This window comes from Petaurus breviceps, unplaced genomic scaffold (assembly GCF_028583685.1).
Source record: "Petaurus breviceps papuanus isolate PSGF00001 unplaced genomic scaffold, PetGlider_PUasm1.0 90784, whole genome shotgun sequence".
Taxonomy (NCBI): Eukaryota; Metazoa; Chordata; class Mammalia; order Diprotodontia; family Petauridae; genus Petaurus; species Petaurus breviceps.
The window spans coordinates 5,606,037-5,621,329 of NW_027187345.1; the positions used below are offsets into that span (position 1 = coordinate 5,606,037).

The window sequence follows — 15,293 nt, forward strand, 5'->3', positions numbered from 1 at the left end:
TGCATATTTTGGAAACTGTAAAGCCAAATGTGGGTAGTTCCTAGTGATGGTCTAATGAAGACTGTCTTTTAGATTTGGAATAGCCCTCCCTTCCCCCCAAAAAAACCCATGAGGTTTTGTGAACATGAAGGTATATGTTACTTTTCTTTTGGGATTAAATAATATGACTTATGTTCACAATTTATGCATAATCTATAAGTGAACCCCCACAGCCCAGTATTTCATAAGATATTTTTGTCTTGCCATGCTTCTAAAAAGTCAGGGACAATGGAATATTGAAAGCCAGTGTGCACTTCTTTTTTCAATGCATTTATTAAAAGAAAGGATACACAACATATGAAGTCACAAGGTTTTCCTGATTTGAATGCAAGATTTAAGTAAAGATCTCTAAAATGATATTTACAGTGTAAACGCCACTTTTATTACATGACAAGCAAATAAATCACAACTTTCACTACAACATATATTTGTTTTGGTTTTGATATTGAAGATGTTTCTTTGATAGATTTATGTAGAACTCAAAAAATAGTCAATTTGTTCATCACAGATTTCTTTCAAGAATTCTGAAAAATAAAAAAAATAATTTTAAGAACAAATCTCATTTTATTTAAACATTTTAGTTTCATTTTTATAATAAAGATCTTAAATTTAATCAACACACTGTAGGTAAACACAGTAGCTCAGAGAGTTCTGCTTTTCAAAGAGTATGAACCTAACTGAAGGAAATGAATTATTAGAGCCCTAGCAGATATAGCATTAAATACAGACTACTTCTGTACAATGAATTGTGAGTATCCTACCTCAGAGTAAATTAATATTTTTGAGAAGATATTTAATCAGAAATGGTAAGAATGAACCTTGGGTTAAGAAAAAAAAAATCATAACTTGATTCTCAAAAGAAAATTCAATTTCTTTTCCATATATCAGCACAAGAAAAATTGGGATGGGGGAGGGGATAAATGAAATCAGGGCACCATTCAGAATAGCAAACTGCCTACTCTTAACTCTTGATACAAGTGATGATAAGAAATCACAATGAGTTATTCTCAGCTGATTATTGAATTGGGTTCTACATCAATAGAAACCAGAATTGTATAGCCTGAAGTGGTCCACTAATATGAAGTATCCCACTCTTATGAGGAGATATTCCTCTGAGGAAGAAACATGTTCATACAAAATGACTCTTAGATATAGAAGGGGGAGAAGAGAATAGGAATTCATATAGTACCTGCTATATTCCAGGCACTGTGCTAAGTACTTTATAAAAATTCTTCATTTGATCCTCACAATAATCCTGGGAGGTCAGTAATGTCATCCCAATTTTAGCAGATGAAACTAAGGTAAATGAAAGTTAAGTGATTTGTTGAGGTCACATAACTAGGAAGTGTCTGAGGCTAGATTTTAACTCAGATTCTCCTGCCTCCAGACCCAGCACTCTGTCTACTGTGCAACCTTGCTATAGACTTAGAGAGTGAGGTAATTGTCCCTAGAGCAGGATGATTAATGTTTAGTCAGACTTACCATTAGGAAGCAATACTTCAGCTGTACTTCTAAAGCATCACTTTCAGGGTTCTAGGTTGGGATTATCTTCTTCACTGTGATATATAAGGAAAAAAATTCATTCTGAGACTCTTAGACAATCACAGCTACTTGTACAGAAGACTGGGACTCCCTTGACCAACATTTGGGGAAACCTAGATGTAAGCAATACTCTGAGTATAGTTAGAGTGACCCCTAGAGGTGAGAGCAATGAGCCATCATGAGAAGATGGTGCCCTTGGGGTTAGCTCCCTACATTGGAACCAGTAGACATAGTACTAAGTCTTGGTATTTGTACTTAGTCCATTTACACACACACACACACACACACACACACACACACACACACACACACACACACACATTTCCGTTTACCTTCTCTTTCCATTCAAAACTTTTTCTAAATATTTCTTCAAAGCCTCCTTCCTCAGGAATTGACTGTAACTGTCAGTGAAGACTGAATCAGAGTGACGCTTTTCTTGCATACGGATCTTGCTGTGGATGGTAAAGGAAAGGAAACACATCAGATTTAAAAGTTTTAGCAAATATTCCAACAAAGCAATAATTTATGATGTGAATGGGACAAAAATCATTAAAATGATATTCATTTTACACAAAAATCAAATATCATAGTGAAAAATAAATTTATGACTAGTAGATTAAAAGGCAGTTAGTAAAAATAAATAGCTCACCCATCTCTTTTTTGAATAAGATATTTAATGAATTGTCTAGCAGCAAGTTCCTCCAAGTATTTGCTAACATCACTGGTGTACATCCCCTTAACATGTCTGCTATTTCTAAAATGGGGGGAAAGGTCATTTAAAGGTTAAAATATTCATATTTGTTTGAAAGATAAGAGAAAATAAGTGTTGCCTTTCAATACTATGAAAAAAATTATTTGGAATAATTTTTTTTAACAATTTATTTTACTGCTTTAAATGACAATTTTTATCTCACCCATTACCTCAAATGCAAAATGATCTTTGAATTTTTTGAAGACTTCTACTTGTTAAAATTCTAATATATTCAATTATAACTTTAAAATAATTTGGAAAATAACAGGAAACTAGTTATAATGAAATTTATAGCTTTGTTTTCTGCTTTTTTGAAGAGATTCATAGCCGATTAAGCAGATTCTCACACCTAACTGCATTCATGGCCTTTATTTCTTATTGACTGACAGTTTATTTAATTAGCTAGGTGAACAGAACAAAACACATTTGCAATCATAGAATGATAGAATGAAAATAGTCATTAAAGTCTAGATCAATCAGTAAAAAATCTGCTGCTCTCCCATTTTCAATATATGACCATCCAAATACAAATATTTTTAATGAGAGAGAACTCACTACTTTTCAAGATAGCAAGTTCAATTGTTAGTCTACCTATAGTTTTTGAAAGTTCTTTGGATAGAACTAAGATCTCTTGGGTACATAGAGAGCAACTCCAATGTAGCAATTGAACATTTAATGGTCTTAGAGGATGGCATAGATGAAGACATTATGAGTATTGTGAAACAGGATGCTATTGAAAGATTTGATCAACCTGACTCATTATAATGTATTATTTGCTATAATGTATAGCAAAACCATAACTGTGGGAGATATAGAAATAACTATATGAATGAGCTGTGGTGAGCTAGATTGACCAACCAGTACTACCATGTGGTGTAGGGATAGCCTTCAGTAATGCCAGTACACATCATCTTAATGTAATGATAATGATGGTGATAATGATAATCACAATAGCTAGAACTTACATAATATTTTATGGTTTGCAAAGCACTTTATAAATATCTCCTATTATCCTCACCACCAGCCTCAGAGTTAGGTGGTGCAGTGGATAGAGTACTGAGCCTGGAGTCAGGGGGATCTAAGTTCCATTCTAGCACCAGACACTTACCAGCTGTGTGATTCTGACCAAGTCATTTAACTTGTTTGCCCTAATTCTCTCACTGTAAAATGGTAACCATGGGAGAAGAAAATGGCAAATGATTCCAGGATCTTTGCCAAGAACATCCCATAAAAATGGGGTCATGAAGAGTCAGACTTGACTAAACAACTTAACAACAAAAACATTATATGTTTACAGAAAGGAAACTGAGGCAGAAGTTGTGATCTACTTATATTTACATAGCTAGTGAGTCTGTGAGCCCAGATCTGATCTTTGGCCTTCCTGACTCCAGATCCTATCTACATTTCCCAGATAACAAAACAATGAGTATAAATGAACTCACCTGTTCAAAGCTCTGGGAACATCCAAAAAAGACAAGTAATTTTCAGGTAATGAACTTTCCAGATGATCATTTTCAATATTTAATAAACCTAGATTTTGGTCAGGTTCATTAGGGCCATCAAACAGTATGCCATTGCCCAGCCTGCTGGAATGGAAAACATCATGAGTTTGCTATAAACTACCAGAAGACAAAGCATCTCTAGATACATTTAAAACCATTCAATGAAACACATTTACAAATGTATCCTAAAAAATAATTTGCTATTAACAGAGAACAGATAAAATGCAGAAAATTCTTTGCTATTTCATCATGTGGATTAATTATTAAGTACATATGTGTGTGAATGTGTGTGCAATATAGATTGTACAAGTTGAAAAAAATATGAAGCAAGTTCTGAAAGATCTATTCCTATCATGGGGTAAAATAAAAAAAAATAGAAATCAAGAATTAGTATCACTTAAAAAAAAGAGAGAGAAAATGGTGGGAAAGAGTGTGAAAAAATAATGAAATGCAAAACATGAAAATGCCTTTTTTCAGGCAGATTTGAGGAACAAGGATATGAAGTTCCAAGGAAGACAAAAAAGGTAGTCAAACACAGGAAGAAGAAAGAGAAGACTCAGAACAATCCAGTACAGGAGATATGGAAGAAAGAAATTTATGTTTGTAAATATAGATAAGGAGGAAGCCTTATTATAGATTTTTAAGGTTCAAAAAGTGCAATAGAGGTACAGTGGACAGAGTGCTGGCCCTGGAATAATGAAGACTTGAGTTCAAAGCCAGCCCCAGACACTTATTAACTGTGTAGCCCTGAGCAAGACACTTGATCTCTCTTTTCCTCAACTATAAAATGGGGATAATAATAGTTTGATATGTCTAACAAAAGTTTTCTGCCAGAAACTGTGAGTTGATTATTCCATTTACTTGAATTTAAACTAGGATAAAAATGAAAAGAGCTAGAGAGGGGCTCTCCTTATAGTTAGTTTCCTAAGTTTTCCTGGAAAATGTAGGCTTAGATTTTGTTATTTTAGATACCTGCGATTGGCTATTTATGCACTTTCTTAAATTAACCAATAGCATGACATGAGACATCATTTATTAGCACCCATGTAAAGAATGATAACCCCCAGTGTTGTTTCTTGGAATCATTTCATTTGGCAGGTAGCTGTCCTCTATATTTGTGAATGGGAGCACTTTTACTACAGGTGGACATCATTATACAACCGGCAAATAGGAAAGATGTGCATGTAGAAAAATGAACATTTTTAGATTTCAAACTTAAAAAAAAACAACAACAACCTGTGTTTCTAAGAATGACATTAGGAAGTTGGCTTGAAAAACCATACCATAAAATGACGAAAGCCTATTTAATTACATTAGCCTATTCAAAGCAAAGTGTTCAAGGAAAATGTCAATCTTTCCAGAGTTCTTAAAATGTGCAATGATGTAGCATCCTACATGGGAATGTACCCCTCAGTAAGTGACATTGTTCAGATTGCAACCTAAGCCAAGAAGGTGAATGGCCACTAATAACTGTATCTGACATTATACTCCAGAATACTCTGTTGGTGATGCCACTATTCTGCCTCAGAACTGATTGCTTTCTGGGCAGCTTTCAGAGATATACAGGAGCCAGCTTTGATTGATTACCTTAGAGATTGAGTACTCATGACAAAAGAACAATTTTCACTCAGCTGGATAAAACTCTAATGAGTAGAGAAAAAAAGGAAGGGCTGTAGAGACTGTTTAAGGATTTTATCTATGAAACTAGAAAGAGATATTCAGACTGGGAAATTTTTTTCTTTTCCTTTTTGAGGTTCAGAATAGTTACTTTATACTCACCCCCAGTCAATTAGTATAGGATTTTTTTAAAGCTATTGAATGTGGCATCCATCATAGCTAGATATTTAGAGATAAAAATCAAATCATATCACAAAAGATTATACTATATATGATTTGCTTTTAAAAAGATCTTGTATTGAATTAATTCTGTCAATATCTATGGTTTAGAGTTTTGAATCAGTTTATATATCCAGATGTATCTTATATGTGTTGGCTATAACATACAATATTAGAGCATGATAAAAGTGCTACAAGTGAGTTTTTTAACAAAAAGCCCAATATTCCTATTTCTTGAAATGTTTATCTAATGCATTGCAGAGGAAAGTAACTGAAATTAAAATACTGTGCAGAAAATTGATGTTACATGAGAGGGTGAACCAAGGTAATGATAATTTAAAAAATATTTTGTACTAATGAGACCCTAATAATGAAGGAAAAGAAGAAAACCCACCATTTGGATTATTTGGAGATGTTCTGGGACCTGCCCACAGCCTACATCCTACTGCTTTAGCTGATGCTAGAGAAGTAAATTCCAGGACACTTTTAGAATCATTTATATTATACTCTGGAATTGATTAGGGAGCAAAATGAGTAAGGACATCACATTATCAAAGATCAGCGAATAAAAAAGATTCATTTTCAAATAGCTCTAACTGTAAGTGGTCAGCAGGATATGGTCCCTCATCCTGCTTCATAGCAGAGTTGGGAGAGAGAAGGCAACTTCTCAAGTTAAAAGACAACTTACCTCATGGTAGAATAGGTTTCAAGAGGTAATGCCAGTGTTTGTGAGCAGAAGACACCAAGAAGCATCAGTGATACCAGGAGCTGGGAGTTACTTCTGGCTTCCATCTTTGTGTATCTGAAATAAATGAAAAAGAAACATTTAGATCACCTTCAGGGACCACAGATGTCATCTACAAAACAGCCCAGAATAGCACATAGAAATATATGAAGTTTGTGCCAAGTTTAAAACAAGGGACTGTCGTTTGTTTCATCAAAAGAGATAAAACTGCACCATGGTTACAGATTCAAGCTACAGAATTTCTGCCATTTTTCTCCATCTCTTTGAATATAAATTATCCTCCAGCTATACGTAATGCATTATATAAGGATTTCACACAGTTACATACTATATGCTGGTTTCCCCAAAAAAAACACATATGAATCTAGGGGACACTAACCCCTTTTTGAACAGAGGCATAAGTAAGTAGTTAACTTGAAATCTTTTTCTAACGAAAGGAATGAGTTTCAAAAGAGGAACCAATGAACAATTGAGCTCTCATTGAGTTTTCTCTTAATTATCTAGTAAAGATGAGAAAGTTATGGAAAGACATAGTAGGAAATGTTGAAACATAGATTGCTCAGAAGTCTCTTCCCTTGCACTGTAGTCAGACACCTTAAACACTGTTAATATTAAAAAAGAAATAATGCCAAAAACTCATTGAAAAGTATATTATATTCTTTGTATATATAGAGTATTCAAGTATTTATTCCTTTAGAGCGTGTATAGAGGAATTAAGAGGTGTTTATATCCATTCTCTTAACATCTCCCTGCAAGTTTCTAAAAAGAAACAGAAGGTTTTAAATTCTCCTTCTATTAGAAGATTAACTAAATGAAATACTTAAAACTGCAAAAATCAAAGACAATTACTACCACATTGAAGCAACTGAATATATAATAAAAACTTCAGGGCTTGAACAAGACTCCAGTTGAAATCTTGTCACAACCACTGATTAAAGAGTGTTCACCTGTAAGACAGAAAGAAGTCAGTCTTGAAGCAAGAGAAATCATGCAATATTAACTAAAACTGAATGAAGAAGAAAGCAGGATAAAATATTTACAAATTAAGAGGGTGAATAAAAGCAAAGCATACAAGATAAGCTTTTCCACTTCAGAGTGTTACCTGAAAAGCTTGGCTTCTTAATGATGTAAAGAAAAAAAAAAACACATAGAAAACTTCTTGTTAGAGGGAGAAAATTCTATATAACCTGTAAGAAGTTCTAAGGGAAAGGTAAAGATAAGTAGAGTTTCTACTCACCCTGACATGAAATGTACTCTCTGTGATAAGGTGTGCTGCTCTCTTCAAAGATGCTGGTGAATGCTCAGAATCTTCCTGTGCAGTGAATTCCTGTGAAGCCACAAAGGACTTCACCTGTTCACTGAAGTAGATCTTAAGCTTGGCTACAGGGACTGCTGTTCTTCCTAACTCCTGAGCTGACTCCTCGTCTCTTCACTATACTCTGACCAGCATTTCAAATACCCTCCTTTTTATAGGGCTTACACATGGGGCCAAGCAATCACATAGCTATCTGTGATAGACGTCACAATTGTTACTCCCCCGGAGATGAATTATTCCCCTGCTTTGTGATGTAGAAGATCCTATGTAATCCATGAAGAACACGCAATGTTCTTATTATGAATGATTTATATTAACTTATGATGAGCAAGTTCAAGATGTAGGGTACAGTGAAAAAACAACTTATTTAAATAACCACTAGGCCCATTTTTACTAGGAAACAGGTTTTTTTTCCTTTAAATGAATGTGAATATAATAAGATAATGATTGTTTAAGTGGGTTTTCCTGGTCATGAAGCAATGTTTTACAAGAGAGGTTTTTCCTGAAAAAAAAAAGTCAAAGGAATTGGAAATAAGATCATCCTGTCAATCAAAATAATGGAGTCATTTGGGAACTGTGTGTGTCTATGTCTGTATAATCTCATGTGCAAAGACATGCATCACATTTATAAAATGTTAAGTACATATTATTGCTTATTCTTATTCTAACAGGAAAACAATGTTCATACTTCAATTATTTGTATTCCATTCCTGTTATTACAATTTCTCTCTCTTGCTTAGTGAGATTACGAACTATGGTGTGACTTTCAGCAGAGTTTCAGGATCATTTGGACATTCGAGGGTTACTGATTATTCCACACAGAGTACTGTTTTAGGACATTAAGTCTCAGAAGCTTCATTTCTTTAAAATGAGTTATTTTCACATTTACTCAGATCTCACATATGTTATAGGGAATTTTTATTTCATTTGTTAAGCTTTCATTTCTTATGGGAGCACAACCTTATTGATACTTTCTGAATATAACTCCTGGCATAATATTACATATATTACTCTAGGTACCACTTCAACAGAGGGAAAAAAAGAAACTCATGAAATGTCACTCTAGTAGAGAGGTTCTCTTTGCAAACGGGCTATAACATGGATCCCTAGGAAGGATGTGGAATTTGGAGTCAGAGACCTTGGGTCTGAATCCTCCCTCTTTCACTAACTAGTTGTAAGTTCCTAGAGGCCAATCACTTAACTTCTCTGTGAATTAAATTATCTCTAAGCTCCCTTCTATCCCTAGAATGATCACTTCTTCGTCTACTTTTTTCTCAAAGGAATATTTCCCAAATGTCCTGCATCAGAACAACTACCATAGTAAAGGATGAAGATTTTTTTGCCCTCAAAACATTTCAAAATCAATTATTGTGGCTTAGGATGTAACAGAAAAAAAATGGAAAGGGTATTTTATAATAATTTCATTTCTTTTATGAAATATGCACACTGTGAAAGCAGTGTGTAAGGGAGTCAGCGATTTAGGTTCAGTTAAACAACTCTATGGACATCTAAGCAAAATTTGATCAATCAATTCCTGCTTTTGGTTTCCTGTGAACGTTCTTTGTGTGCTTGTTTGAAGGTGAATGACTAATTGGAGAATGACTAAATCTCCCTCCTTATTCTTGTTTTAAGATTTTAGTATATCTGTTTGATTCATTCTGAGATAGCCTGGAGTAGCAAAGGAATATTCTGCTATTCCTAATCACATCTTCTAATCCATTTACATGAAAAATTAAATGAATTAAATTTCCTAATGTCTGGAAATTTGTTTCCCAGCTGACAGCTCTGACTTAAACCAGAGTTCCTGTGGTGGCTTAATTCCAGGAAATATTTTTTTTTTACCTTATTATTATAAACTGGAGATCAAAATAATTCTCATTTGGAGGGGAGGAGGTGGCATTATCTCTTCATCCCCCAGTACCCAGTGAAGCAGTTTTATTTATGATGATCAGTATTGGAATGAATTTGATTGATTGAGGTGGATAGGTGGAGCAATGGATAAAGCCTTGGACTTGAAGTCAAGAAAACCTCCGTTCCAAAATAACCTCAAACACTAGGTGTTTGACCACAGGCAAGTCACTTAAACTCTGTCTACTTCTTTTTCCTCATCTGTAAAATAAGGTAACACTAGCACTTGCCTCCAAAGGTTTTTGAGAGGATTTTATGAGATAATATTTATAAAAGTGTTCACATATCTTGAAGCACTGGATAAATATCCTCATTTTTATTGTTTTTGTCATAGTTACAGATTTTTCAATGATAAGTAAATCATGAGAAGGACTAAGAGAAAAAAATAGACAAAATTTTACTATAACAAAAAGAAAACTAAGGAAAGGGGGATACCTAACTTTCTCAAAGTGAAAATCTTCCAATTAAAAAAATCTTATTCCACCAGCTCCTTAAAAAAAAAAAAAAGAAAATTAGGGAACTGTTAGAAATATTATCAGAGATGCATGAACTCAATTTAAAAACTAAATCAGAGTTCCACAATGTTGAAATAAAGTTAAAAGATATTATAGTTTCCTAAAAACTGAATCTAAAAAAAGGTTCAATCTATAGTTCTAAATGGTATCAGAGCACCATCTACAGGTTGAGACTCTTATTTCATATAATAGTGAAAAAGGTATTGATCAAGTTCTGAACTTTTCTTGGATATTTGAGGGATGGTATTTGTTTGGTCTTCAAAGAAAAAAATACCTATAAATAGAGATGTGGGGAGAATGTTTAATTTAATCTTAAATATCTTATTTGTGAAAATAAATGAAGAAAATGCACATTTTTTTTACTTTACTGTGCACAACCGTATCTTTACAATTTTAGATCATGTCTGCTCTGATCCCACCACCTTAAGAATTTAGAAGTCTAATGTCAATGTCTATGATTTGCACATCTCTTTTTTTTACGTCTCATTTTCTAGCTAAAGATCCATTGATGTGCCAGTGCTTATAATGTGTAGAGCTATCATCAAGTTTTATAGCTCAATTCATTCTGAAAGATTATCTTGTCCAACTCCTTTCATTTTACAAACGAAGAAACTGAATTCTCAAGAAATATTAGGACTTCTCTAAGGTCATATGAGTTACTGATAGTCTTGGAATCCAAACAACAGTCTTTTGACTCTTGGTTGGAGGATCTCTCTACTACACCAAAATGCTTTTGAGTAATTTGTGTAAACATGAAAAAAAAATTTTAATGGACATCATCCCATTTTTAAATGGGAGAAAGTAGACAGAATTCTTACTGAAAATTCATTGGAGGTAAGGAGAGGAATAATAGTAAGGGATGAAGGAATTTTTTCAAATATATTTTTATTTATACCTTCTGTTTAAAAATAAAACATAATTATCTCCACTATCCCTCCTCTTATTCATTCCAAAGAGTTATCCCATTTAACAAATAATATTTTTAATGACAGAAAAAGAAAAAAGTTTCCAAATGAATCAATACACTGAAAAAGTCTGAAAATATATTATGTGTGACTACTGTTGACTTTCTACCTCCATGAAGGAATAGGTTTGTGGGATCCTCTTATCTTGCTTCATTAGATCCATGCTTTATCTTGATGATTGTGTTACATTCAATTTTTACTTCCGTGTATGTATGTGGTTTTTCTTTCCACTTAACTGTTATGGTAACTGTGCATATCATTTCCTTGGCTTTGCTTACTTTAATATCCACCAGTTCATAGAGATCTTTCCACATATCTCTATGTTTATGACATTATCTCTTGTAGCACACTGATCATCCATTATATAAAGTATCACAATTTGTTTACCATTCCAACAATCAAAGGACATCTACTTTGTTTCCAATTCTTTGCTATCACAAAAAGTGTGGCCTTAAATATTTCGGTATATATGGAGACTATCTTCCTATCAGTGGTTTCCTTGGGGTATAAGTACCAGTAGTGGAATCTCTCATTTAACAAGTATGGACATTTTCATCACTCTATTTGTATACTAATTCTTAGATTCACAATGTATTCACATACCTATCATCCCACAAGACCCCAACATTGCTATTTTTTTTTGTCATCTTTGACAATTTGGAGAAGTTGAAGTAAAAACTTAGGCTTGTTTTAATTTTCATCTCTATTTTTATTAATTTGGAGCATTCTTTCATGTGGTTCTGCATACTTTGCAATTCTTCATTTGAGAACTGTTTGTGCATATCCTTTGACCACTTATCTATAGAAGTTTAGCTATTAGATATAGATAGTTTTATACACACATATTACATCTATATTATTTATATCTTGTATGCTTATTAGAGAGCTTATTAGAGACTTGTTACAGAAATTTGCTACCTAACTATTTTCCCCAATCAACTGCTTCCCTTCTTGTCTTAGTTGCCTTAATTTTGGGTGTGCAGAAGCTTTTTAGTTTTATATAATCAAAGTTATTCTACTTTGTAATTGCTTCTATATCTTGTTTGGTCAAAAATACATCTCTGACTCATAGCTGAGAGAAATATGATCTGATTTTCTTCTTCTTTTTTTTTTAATAAAGCAGCTAGGTGACTAGAGTACTGGGCCATTTGGGGTTCTGTCTTTTGTATGTGGTTCCTGAAACTAATGGTTATTTTTGTTACACTATTGTCTATGTAGGATTAACTATTTCTATCTTTATACATTTGTTTACAATATCTTTGTGTCCCAATACATGTTCAATTTTTGTTTTAAAAAATATTCCATGTGGTGGTGAGAAATTCATAGATTTTTTAAATTCCCATTTAGAAGACACCCTAAGATTTTTAGCAATAGTTTCTCCAGCATTTCTTTTTGGTTCTACATTTTCTCTTTTGTTATTTTTAGATGTATCCAAAACTGAACATTTTAGATCCAAGAAATAAAGTTTCTTTTAACTTTTTAAACTAATCTGTTACTCTCTGTATGTTCTTATAGCTCAGTTAATATTTCCTTTATAAATTGGGATGCTAAGGCATGTGGAGCATGTAAATTTATTGGTTTGTTGTCTATGGTTCTTTTCAGCATAATGTAGTTTTTTTTATTTTAAAATTTTGGATGTTTTTTCTTTGCTAGAAGGATTGCAACTCCTGCTTTTTTTTTTTGATTCACTTGATGCATGATAATTTTTTCCCATTCTTTCAGTTTTATTTTGCTTATGTCTGTTTTTAAAAATCTGTTTCTTATAAGGAGCAGATTATAGGATTTTCCTTATCTAATCTTTTACTCTTCTCTTTTTTTATTGGATTATCTGATCCACTCACATTTAAATTTATGAAGTTGCATTTACATTCCTTCATTTGTCTCTAATACTGGTTTTTTTAATGGTTCCTCCTCTTCCTCTATAAATGAAGTGTAATATCTCTTCAGTTACTTTAGCTTCGGGTTTTTTTTTTCTTTTTTGAGGTAGTCCCTATTCTCACTGGCTCTCTTCCCTTTCCCTTCCCTTCCCTTCATTACCCATTTCCTTTTGGAGTTTTGCTTATTAGTGTCTTTTACTTTCTGGAGAGTGTAAATTGTTCAGGGAGGACTAGCATCTTTAGTGTGAGGATTTGTTAAGCCCTCTTCAGGATTTCTCATCCACCTTTGGTGTCTACCTGTCACCCAAAGTATGAATCCAAGAAGCTGTAGCATGCACAGTGGCCACACTCTAGTGCCAGGTGATTTTGGCAGATGGGCTAAACCAGGTTTCAGATAACTGGTAGGCCTCAAACGCATCAGTGAGTTAGGGGGACTTCTACCCCAAGCATATAAAGACTTCCCCAAGCAGAATGGATAAATGAGAACAGTTTCTTTCAATGACCATGAAGGAGGTGAAGCACTCATCTTGGAGCACTTACCGTGTTTCCCCGATAATAAGACCTATCCCGAAAATAAGCCCTCCCCTTACTGTGTAAGATTCCTCTAAAATAAGCCCTCCCCCCAAAATAAGCCTTATTGAGATTGGCTACTGTAGTGAATCCCCTGCGCTACACGCTACATTACGGTACCCTCTGTATGCAACGTCCCGTCCCCCCCCCCCCGTGAAACGCACACTGCTCTCCGAGCTGCATCCAATCAGAGCTGCAGCAGTGAGCCCATCATCCTGTTCTTCCCCAGTGATTTGCTTATTGAATAAAGGTACATTTTTTTGTTCACATTTACCTGTTTATTAAAATTGCTGTCAATGTTCATTAAAATAAGCGCTCCCCTGAAAATAAGCCCTCTGGTGTTTTTCTGTCCAAAAAATTAATAAGACAGTGTCTTATTATCGGGGAAACACGGTAGGGCTTGCTCACACATATGCCAAGATCATTCACTGCATTCTGGGCCATTGCCAGTTCTCTGGAGTTTGTCTTGCCACTCACTTATATGATTCTGAAAGAGAGAGTTAGGCTGATGACCGTGGAACTCTCCCTCACTTAAGTCCAATTTACACAGAAGTCAAGACCTCACCTATAACCCCAACATCATGATATTGATGATCCTCTTTGAAAATGAAAGGCAAATAACAAAAAATCTTTTTTTCCCCACTTTAGTCTAGTCATCTCATTCTTCTCCTCTTTCTCCTCACTTAATCAGATTCCCTCTTCCTCTTTTTCCTCTTCACCTAGTCCCATGAAAATTTCTTTCACAGAGTAGCCCAAGATGGACTTTAAGGACTGGGTTTTGAATGAGGAAAAGGGATTGATAGATTCCAAGTTCATCACTCATGCTATCCCAGGAGAATTTAATGAAGTGTTTAATGATGTCCAGCTACTACTTAATGAAAATCTTCTCAGAAAAGAGGCGGCTCATATATTTGCCCAGTATAATATCGATCAGATCACCCCAGTGAAAATAGAAGTATATGATGATCAAGTTTTAATTACAGAGCATGGTGACCTGAGTAGTGGCAGACTTTTTGATATAAGAAATAGGGTTTACTTTAAATGTGATCACTTATGGAAAGAAGCAAGTGACCCCCAACTTGAGGACATAGATGGAGCTCTGAAGTCATGGAAGGAATCCTGTGACAGTGCATTAAAGGCCAATGTGAAAGATCACTATTCCAAAGGCTTCTTTACTGTTTATGCTAAAATTATAGATGGGCAGAAAACTGTTATTTCCTGTGTTGAGAGACACCAATTTCAGTCTAAAAACTTCTGTAATGGCCTCTGGAAGTTTTCTGTCATATCACTTATAGCTCAGGGGGGTTGAGGGCTAAAGATTCAGGTCCATTACTATGAAAATGGCAATGTTCAGTTGGTTAGTCACAGAGATGTATAAGATTCAAAACTGTTGCTTATGATGTACAAACTGCCAAGGAATTTATTAAAATCATAGAACATGCAAAAAATAAGTTTCAGACCATTATTAGTGAGAACTATCAGACATTAGATACCACATTCAAGACCTTCTGCTAGCAGCTTCCAGTAACCTGCCCCCAAATCAACTGGAAGATGATTCTCAGTTACAAGATTGGCAAAGAAATGCAAAATACTTAAGACCAGATGTGAAATTTTCCAGTTATAACATACAGAAGAAAAAGGAGAAGAAGAAAGAGGAAGAAGAAGGAGGAAGAGGAGAGGCAGAAGAAGAAGAAGAAGAAGAAGAAGAAGAAGAAGAAGAAGAAGAAG

General features: G+C 34.3%; 1 protein-coding gene and 1 pseudogene across 4 annotated transcripts in view; one reads left to right on the forward strand and one right to left on the reverse strand.

The window, feature by feature from the left end:
* Positions 1-300: 300 nt before the first annotated feature.
* The window catches only part of MYCT1 (MYC target 1), a 151,851-nt gene continuing 136,858 nt past the window's right edge, over positions 301-15,293 (reverse strand). The window contains exons 1-7 of one of the 4 annotated variants that reach the window (XM_069069644.1): positions 7,653-7,855; positions 6,359-6,472; positions 3,775-3,918; positions 2,231-2,335; positions 1,914-2,033; positions 1,522-1,595; positions 301-563 (exon numbers count right to left, since the gene is read on the reverse strand). In XM_069069644.1, the coding sequence (XP_068925745.1) occupies positions 1,565-1,595; positions 1,914-2,033; positions 2,231-2,335; positions 3,775-3,918; positions 6,359-6,472; positions 7,653-7,660 (522 nt within the window). In that variant the 5' untranslated portion in view covers positions 7,661-7,855 and the 3' untranslated portion in view covers positions 301-563; positions 1,522-1,564. Of the gene's footprint in view, positions 564-1,521; positions 1,596-1,913; positions 2,034-2,230; positions 2,336-3,774; positions 3,919-6,358; positions 6,473-7,652; positions 7,856-15,293 lie in introns of those variants that run through there. The other 3 variants (XM_069069643.1, XM_069069642.1, XM_069069645.1) reach the window with 3 other exon arrangements.
* Positions 14,323-15,161, forward strand: LOC138147315 (F-actin-capping protein subunit alpha-1-like; annotated as a pseudogene).